At 39.4% G+C, this 9343-nt stretch overlaps 2 protein-coding genes across 2 annotated transcripts in view; one reads left to right on the top strand and one right to left on the bottom strand.

The window, feature by feature from the left end:
* Window positions 1–1748: 1748 nt before the first annotated feature.
* fam162a (family with sequence similarity 162 member A) lies at window positions 1749–5553 on the top strand. The gene is made up of 5 exons (XM_020602317.1): window positions 1749–2009; window positions 2441–2536; window positions 3105–3216; window positions 4443–4551; window positions 4783–5553. Exons 1-5 carry the CDS (start codon window positions 1967–1969, stop codon window positions 4897–4899), a joined length of 477 nt encoding a protein of 158 aa, XP_020457973.1. The 5' UTR covers window positions 1749–1966; the 3' UTR covers window positions 4900–5553.
* A 652-nt stretch (window positions 5554–6205) lies between these two features.
* kpna1 (karyopherin alpha 1 (importin alpha 5)) overlaps window positions 6206–9343 on the bottom strand; it is a 12886-nt gene continuing 9748 nt past the window's right edge. The window contains exons 13-14 of the mRNA XM_020602316.1: window positions 8314–8489; window positions 6206–8144 (exon numbers count right to left, since the gene is read on the bottom strand). Of these exons, the coding sequence (XP_020457972.1) occupies window positions 7957–8144; window positions 8314–8489 (364 nt within the window). The 3' untranslated portion in view covers window positions 6206–7956. The remainder of the gene's footprint in view (window positions 8145–8313; window positions 8490–9343) is intronic.

Genomic DNA, 9343 nt, shown 5'->3' on the forward strand with positions numbered 1-9343 from the left:
TTTAACACCAACTTAAGTTGTCTTTTTGCCTCTAGAAATATGAGTATGCCATTAGTTATACTGTCCGAAGAGCCTTAAATATCACCCTTACACATCTTAAGGAGTACATCTACCACAGGCCCCTGGAGATCTGTGACAAGTAACCCTTAAGCCATATGCTGCCAGACGCAATCATGCTGATCCAGCCTGGCTCCTTGAGCTCTTGCAGAGTGCACAGTAGGGGCATTAGTGATCCGGAGGGTCACTCATTCACTGGGGTGCTTGAAAAATACACCGCACGTCGTGTGATCTACCGGCAGATAATGATTCGGGTCACACAAACAAATTAGCTATGAGTAAAATTTACCTGAAACATTGAAAAGTCCTCACAGTTTAAAGTTACCCCGGGCGCCGCCATAGTGGACTGCAGGGTCCTGCGCAGACACGAAGCGAGGGGACTGTTCAAGTGAGGGCCTGAATAAAATCCACTTCGGAGAAGTTCAGTAAATTATATAATCAAATTAAAGTTTATGTATTTATCACATTGATTCCTAATGCCATTAGGTTTATCGCTGAATAACTCCCAGTTAAAAGGTGAATGTCTCTATTTAAATTACAATTTACGTAACCTTATCAGCTGCAGCATTTATGTGCAGCTACACGTTATGTACACAATAATGCATCCGTAATTAAATGATGTCATTATGCAGTAATGAGTATTTTTATTTTTGGCACTTTAAGTACGCCTATATTTTGATGTTAATGCTTTTGTTCTGTAATATTTTAAAGCCAGGGGTTTTACTTGTAGCAGACTATTTTTACACTGTGGTACTGCTACATTTTGATTTGATTTGATTTGATTTATTCTTTCAAGCATATAAAAAAACCGTTTTTACACACAATCCAATATCAATTTGCTAATACCAAGTACATGCTTGAATGGAGTAGGAAGAAGTCAGACTTATCCAGTCCTACCCCATGACATCATCTTACCATCATTGGTTTGCAAGCAGTAAATGATTAACTTCTACACACACACATATTATACTAAAAAAGAATATAACAGTGTTAACATTCCTACATCACACCAGTGATGTATTAAAGAATGGTTACAAAATATACACCACACCCACAATAGTCCATGTAGTTAATCATTGAGCCTGTTCTTGCATATATCTTGATTGACACATACCTTTATATTTACGTTTGAACTCGTCAATTCTATTACAGTTTTTTATGTCCACACTTAATTTATTCCATAGTTTTACCCCACTTATGGAAATACAAAATCTTTTTTTGGTTGTACGTATAGCATGAATTTTTAAATTTAACTGACCCCTTAAATTGTATCCCCCTTCCCTTTCATTAAATAGTTTTTGAATTCCACCAGGTAATAAATTGTTCCTGGCTTTATACATAAACACAGCAGTCTGATATCCCACTAAATCAAACAATTTTAACTTTTTGCTATTTTGTTCTGAACATATCTGATATGCGATTTCCAGGAGAATTTGTCATCAACTATGACACCTAGAAATTTAATTTCATGTACTCGTTCTATTTTAGCTCCCCCAATATTCAGTTGAAATTCATTGTCTAATCTGCGATTTTCTTAAGAGTCTGAGTATTTCTTCCACCTCTGCAAGTTAGCTATAACCCTAGCCATGGAAATTTGATCAGGCAAACTACACGGGCGCCTTTTCTTTTCTACTGGTGTTGTGTCGAAATTTGTTTCCCCATTGAGATGTGAGTCTCCTAACCAGGATCCTAACATTATTCTTACAACAACCACTGAGGGGGCGCTACATGAAACCGAGTTTTGAACAGAGGAAATACATCTCGACTGGGGGGACCTTTTTCGGCACAACACCGGGTCCTTTTAGTAGCTGGTACTTGACTTTCACCAGTACATAACGTACTGGACGTGTTGTGACTCCTTTTAAATCATTTATAGACTCGCTGAATTTTATTTACGTCATCAAAAATCATGAATTTCCTCAGATTTCGCCTTTCCATTGGTAACTTCCTAGGTTCGTATGGTCAAGTTTCAATTTCTGTGTGGCTTTTGATTAATAACCATCTCATCTCCCACTTGTTTTTGTAACGTTGTGATAACTGCATCGTTAAATTAGCAGACGCTACTAGACTAGAATGCATTAACATGCTAGTGTTAGGTCAGGTTAATACATTTTGTCATTTTTGTACCCAACAGTGCTTCGAATGGTTACATATCGACAGTTAACTGTAGATAAACATTCTCTGGTAAAATGGTATGTAGATAAATGGATAATGAAAATAATCCCCATGATTGCAGCTCTTTTATTTATTCTTTATTTAACCAGGTAAATGCGTCATTGACATTAAAATCTCTTTTTCAAGAGTGACCTGGCCAAGTGGGTGGCAGAGACATTGTTAAATTGTGATACGCTCATGTTTTCTACGTGCTTTTATATATCAACAGGTCAGCGGTGCAGACAGGTCACTGAGACATGGAAACACAGAGGGATGTGCACTAAACCACAGGAGGCCAAAGCAGAGATTGCAACCCCATCACATGGTAGTTTTAAATCATTAGTATACTCTCTTCAGTTCCAAACCAAGGCCATAAATGTTGCTATTAATACGTGATTGCTTAGAAAAACTATGTATGGACAGCTACAGAAAGCAGGTTTCCTACAAGCTTTTATTGTGGAGGCAGCCCCACTCACATCTGCTTCACATCTGCTAACAAATTTCTTGCGAGAAACACTGGACAAATTAGACTGGTCACTCCTGAACAAGGAGGCCTGTGAACTGTGAGGTTTACCCTGGACAGCTTGGACAGTTTTACCATTCACCTTTTTCTATGCCTATATCTATCTGTTATTATTACAGACATTACTAAACTAAATTCATAATTTTATAAATTGATATCTTAATTTGTATCTCAAAACAAGTCCACCATAAATCATGTTATTACTATAGCAAGTGTGTGAAAGTTTTCTAATGTCCCAAAGGAAAAAGGGACACAGGATGTGGGGTCAGAGTTTAGGGTGATGAAGCTAATGACTGGGGCTTGTGAATCTGCATTCACTGTTTACACTCTGTTTGTTCTTTATTTGCATGTGCTTTATTATGTCATTCAGCACCACGTCCTGCGTTCAAACTCCCAGGCTACAAACCCTCATCAATGGACAGGAAGTTCCTGCTCTGGACAGGACGTTTTAAGACCAAGGAACAGATACCAGAGTTTGTGTCGTAAGTAGCCTCTTCCTAGTTATACCAGACCTCCCAGTACAGTAGTGTCTGACTGTGTTGCTGCATGTCTGTGATTTAGTTAAATTACATCACAAGAACAAAGCAAACTAAATGGGTGAGTGGTGGTGCTGTGGGTAACTGGTTCTCCAAGATGTCTGCAGTTCAAACAGGGTGTTTGGGTGTAGCTGCAGGAAATTACTGACATCAGGGTAGAAATGAAATTTGATTTGCTGTTGGGATTAAGGCCTAACTGGCACGCACACAAACTGCAGACCCCCTGTACTAACAATGAACCAAGGCAAAAAAATGTGTGAATGACTGGAGCATCAGACTGAATTGTTGAAATTAATAAATGCTGACATAAGAGACTGAGAGAAGCACAAATAGCTGATAAACACTGACACTAGTAATGTATGAAGGAACATGCATTTCACTTTTGATATTGTGCTGAGGTTAAAGGTCCCTCAACTAATATTTGATAAATCAAGTGAAAATTGGACAGGCCGTGCTTCTACACTATACATCCCTCTTCCATGACACTGCTGCCTACAGCGCTTCTGCTGTTATTTCAGCTTCTCTACCCTATGTGGTCAAAGTACGGTTCCACCTGCCACCTAGCTAAGGTTATAAGGAGCATTTTGAGATGGAGAGCATTAAAGGCAGCCCAAGGACTGAAATGTGTTTCAGATGCAGCATTCGTCCTTCTGGATGCATTGACGTCTAAAGCTAATGTGTTTGTTTTGCTAACATTAGCGACCTAGCATGGCCTTGATTTTACCTTTGTATTGAATTCATTTGATTTTAATTTAGGAGTCATTAAGAGTTTTGTGTAACGTTAGTGCTTCCTGTGACATCAGCAGTAACCAGAGCATTCTACTGGCCAGACTGATTTCTGCAATAGTCAGCTAACACTAGCTTTGGACTGGAAGCTGCATTTTGTAGTTTGTCTGTAGTTTACGTTGATGCTAGGAAACAAGGTGTGATGGGAGGGGCAAAGAGCAGTTAAAATTTACTCATTGTAACAATTTGTTTGAGTCTCACTAGACCTTCTAGCACCTAAAAAGAAATTAGGTAGAGTGGCTTTAAAAACACCACAAAATATCAACAAAGATTATATCCATTCTGTACCGGAAACAAATTCATTGTGTGTAACATACTTGGCCAAATAAAGGTGATTATCCTTAAACACTGATGTACAATTATTCATACATCTGCCTTTGCCGCAGGTATGAGATGATTGATGGTGCCAGGAACAAAATGAGAGTGAAAGTCTGCTACATCATGATAGTAGCCACACTCGGGACCTGTATGTTGATGGTTACCCTGGGCAAACGGGTGAGTCAAAATAAATGAGTGCATGTGTTTCTTTTCCCCACTTTATACAAGGAGAGAAATGTGAGTTGGGGTTTACAGTGATGTGATTTTTGTCACATCAAAAATAACTATTTTTGTCTTTTCACTTTTCCTTGCAATTGTCTTAGTTATCTGATGAATTAACCACATTGTTACTTAGGTATTTCAGGTTAAATGTTAGTGTGTCACCTGTCTTTTGCCCTGTTTCTGCAGGCTGCTGCCAGGAACGAGACTCTGACAAGTATGAATCTGGAGAAAAAAGCCAGGTGGAGGGAGGAGCTACAAAAAGAGAATGAAGCTGCTCTTGCATTGTCTAAGAAGGTTCAGTGATGGAAGACGATGCATAGCTAGTAGTGTCCCCCTTTCTAATATCACTTTTTCAGAGTTCTCCACTTGCATCCTTTGAGCGATACAAACATATTAGAGATAGCAATGGCACTTGGAAAAGAGACTTGAACACACAGCTATGAATCATTTTAAAAGCCAAGGAGTGAACATACTGTGCAGCAGTAATAGCTTTTTTTTTTTTTTTTTTTTAGTGAGAACATTTGGTTGTATCAGAAGACTGGAAATCTGATACTGTGGTGCAGGTTTTAGGATTTCAGTTCTCAGCATTTACTACACAGCACAATGATTTTAAAACAAATCAGTTGCACAGACCCATCAGCTGGGATCCTGTCAATGTTTAAACTTTCACCACAAAACTCTCAAGCTCTCTGACATAATTGCCTTATGTAACCCTGTTATTAAAATTTCCTTAGAGGAAAAATATAAGTTATATATCTGTCTTGTGACGAGAGGGTTTCAAATGCTTTTCATCTTTCTAAAGAGAACAGGTGGTGGATCAAGCTTATATAACCCATGTGCACGATGGTCTGTCCTGTCTTGAAACTTGTGATTAGACCTGTTTGTTCATAGTAATGTGACTGTATAAAGAGAGCACCATAAAAAGAGGTCAATAAAGTAATGCTTCTAGACAGGTTGCGTATGACTTGACCTGAGCTATTTGTGACTCATAAATTGTAACTCCAAAGCTGAAGATCCAAAGGCAAACTAAAATGATTATTTCCTCCTTAAGTATTTGAGGATATGGGCAGTGTATCCCTCTCAGTGTGTATAGTAAGTATTGTAAATGTTAGCTGGGGTTCTCCCATTGTGTCCCAACACATGCATGACACATAGAGGAGGCACAGAAATAGAGGAAGTAGAGCTGAAATATTAAGTTGACTAATCTACAGAAAATTCATCAACAATTTTGATATTTGGATCATTTAAATGATTTTTTTTTTAAGCAGAAAATGAAAATGTTGCACCTTCTAAAATGTAAATATTCACAATTTTGTCATGTATTATGTTGGTAAACTGTACAATTTTTGTACATTTAGCTTGGACAAAACCAGTCTCCTGTATGATGTACCCTGAGATTCTGGAAATTTTTGAACTGACTTGGAAGTATTTTGACATTTTTAGACCAAACAATCAAATAGTTTGCTGATTAATTAATCCATAATGAAAATCATTAGATATCACCTTAAAAAGAAGATTAAAGTCCTACCATTCCTTTAGCTCTTAATATGACAGTTTGAATAAAGAAAATTCTTACTCATGTTGTATAGTATCTACAATGAGACTGAGATACACTGTAGTTCAGCTTTTATGCAAATGGAGCAATGGGACAGTTGTACAAAAACAGTAATGAACATGTAGAGCTGGTCATCTCTTGCAGAGATTTTGACAAACGAGTAATGTAAGAAGGACTTAGTAAACAAACATTCAGTCTAACTAAGGTGATCACCAGTATTTTCAAATTTTAATCTGGATTTTTGCTGGAATTATGGCACCATCAGCAACATGACAGATACTAACTGCAAATATAATGTTTTGTTATATATAAAAAAAAGCCCGATTTCAAACCAAAAAGCTGATCAATGCATCAATGATTTGGTGTGATCAAAATGCAAAATTCTACCTGAACATATATTGGAAAGCCATGTTTTAGAGAGCACACAGCTAAACAGCCACTGTTCCAAAAACTTACTGATTTCCTTTGTCACAGGTAAAGTTCTTGCAGGTTTTTGCTGAGTCACAATGATGTGCTGATTGTAATTAGTGTGTGAACAGTTTCAGTCCACAATCTGTGTGAGTCATTTGTGGGAAAGGTAAACAGTGACGTACATTGTTATCCTAGTCATACCAAAAGCGGACTGATAATACAGACCACACCTATTTAGACCTCATTTCATTGAGGAGGGAAGAGCCATGTCATCAACCAATTAAATAGTTAATGTAGGAACTATGGTATACCCTAGATGACCAGACATCAGTCTTGAACTAAAGTGCTGCAAATAAAAAGAAATGATGGTAAGATAAAATTTGCCACTGGACAGATTCCAGGGTTACATAGTCTGTTTTGTCTTGTCTAAGTCTGTCCATTTGTCTCAGTGCGAGGGAAGACTCCAATTCCCATGATTCCATGGGGTTTACACGTCACACCAGAGGCAGGAGGCAGTCTAAGCACTTCAGGATGGAGCCTGTGTAGGTGAAAAGTCCCATTGCTGGATAGAGGAATGCAGGAAGCCTGGTTTGTCAACGACAAGCTCCACCCCTCAGCAACACAGTCAAGTTCCCAATTTGTCCATCTGTGGTGACTTATCCAATGCCAGAGAGAGGAGACAAGGGCTTGCACCTCCATTTTTTCAGTCATTTAAGTGCCTTTTTGTAGAGGTCATATTAGTCCGAGTGGTGGCCCTGATGTGGGCAGTTCAGTCCAGTGACCACAGTCAAACATGATCAGCGTCTAATGGTCAGTCCAGTGTTTAGGTTAAATCCTTCTTCCCTATTTGTGTGTGTGAGAGGGGGATAAAAATCATGGCCATGTTTGTCTGTCTTGAGAGTCATTGACAATTCAACCAAACAAGCAGTGCAGTCCTAAAACTCCCACTGACTCAGGGTTCGCCAATCCTACAGGAAATGCTTTTCATTTGGGTTGAGCTGCAGAGGGATCCAAACAGAAAGACGGGTGGTGTAACATGAACAGTCTACCAGTGGGAGCTGCTAGGGTCTGAAGTGGTTGGAGGGACTCAGGTACTGACGAACTAGGGGGCAGAAGTGAGTTCAGCGCAAGACAGAATGATGATGAGAAACCTTTACTAACTGGCTGACAAGACTGCAGAACTGGACCCACATTGGACGTATGCACACATGTGCTTCTGTAATATTTTTCATAAACATGATAATGTTTGAATTATTAATCTCTCCAACACTGAGAAGGGAAGATGGAGGGTAGGCTGAGAGTTCACTGCCCTTCATCATGGCAGTGGGTAGACAGGTAGAGAATATGCAGAGGTGAGGATGAAGGTGGAGCACAAGGCGAGGGAGGAGTTTGCATTATAGCTGGAAGCCTTCCATCGGGGCCTCACACTGCTGGAAGAGGAACTGCTGCTGCTGCAGATCGACGGCTGGAGCCAGGGATGACTCCTCTTCTTCGGTGTTGAAGTAGCGCTCAATCAGGTCAAAGGCTTTCTGATATATTTCCTGGTTTTCATGGCTCTGCAGGAACTCCAGCTTGTCCAGACCTGAGAAGATGAATGTAATGCTGAATGTTACTGTGGCTCTGGATTAGTGTTTCACTGCAAGGTTACAAACCAATTAATGTTAATTGCCAAACAAATGTTTGGTTCAGGAGGGTAAATTTACTAATGAGAAATGTTATGTAATCATTTCATTGAAAATGTGTACACATACCATAGGCTTCTTCGATAAGTGCACAGTAGGGATTGATGCCTCCTCCCCTCTTGGCCTCCAGTTCTCCCAAGCGAAGGATGTTCTCTAGGCCATTTAGAGCCACCTGAACTATTTTGGAGTCCAAATGAGTGAGCAGGTCACACAGTGGTTTTATGCATCCCAGTTCCACCAGGTATCTGCAGTACACACACACACAGAACAGAACTTTAAGCACCACACTAAAGCATTTATTTATTATGAAATAAAATAAAAGCTGGGACATACTTTTTTTTTTGATCAAAAAGGCTAACACTGTACTATTTTTTTTGTATCTGTGGTATATCTTACTCAGGCTCAAAGCTGTTATAATTTTCATCTTAGGGCTGTTATTATTAGGCCATTTTATTAGGTTTTGATAGTTTTAATGCAAGATTTAACCATCTAGTTTTCAAATATGTGGTCAGTCTATCCAGGTAATGCCAATTACAAATGGGCTCCAATGTTTTCATAATGTGATTACCTACTAACGTGCTAGCAAGCGCTAGTTAGCAGGCATAGCTGAAGCCACTGTGCTCGTATTATCACATTCAGTAACCTATAGACTAGGGGTGCCCACACTTCTTCGCCTTGCGAGCTACTTTTCAAATGATGAAGTCAAAATGATTGACCTACGCGCGCGCGCGCGCACACACACACACAAAATAAATGTATGAATGAGTGTCGTAGTTTTTATGAACAGTCTGAAAGTGCCGCTCCACATGCTCCTTCGGAATAGTAGATTGGTAGCGAAAAAAGTCCTCCCATTCCATATGGAATGTTTTCGGTACGTTTTCGGTGTCTTACTTGATTCGGCTCCCCCACTCATTTTATACCCTTTAGTAGACATTAATTCGAAGGCTGACAAGTTAGTTCGCTCACTGGAGTTTTGCAGTAGCTCGTGCTGTTGACTGTGCATGTTTGGTGACTCGTGTGTCAGAAAAGACGAGATCTCAGACTGGCTGCCCTGCATGTCAATCAAGTAGCAAATGCCATAGGGAGGATGGATGATAGG

Source organism: Monopterus albus, unplaced genomic scaffold, assembly GCF_001952655.1.
Source record: "Monopterus albus unplaced genomic scaffold, M_albus_1.0 scaffold55.1, whole genome shotgun sequence".
Taxonomy (NCBI): Eukaryota; Metazoa; Chordata; class Actinopteri; order Synbranchiformes; family Synbranchidae; genus Monopterus; species Monopterus albus.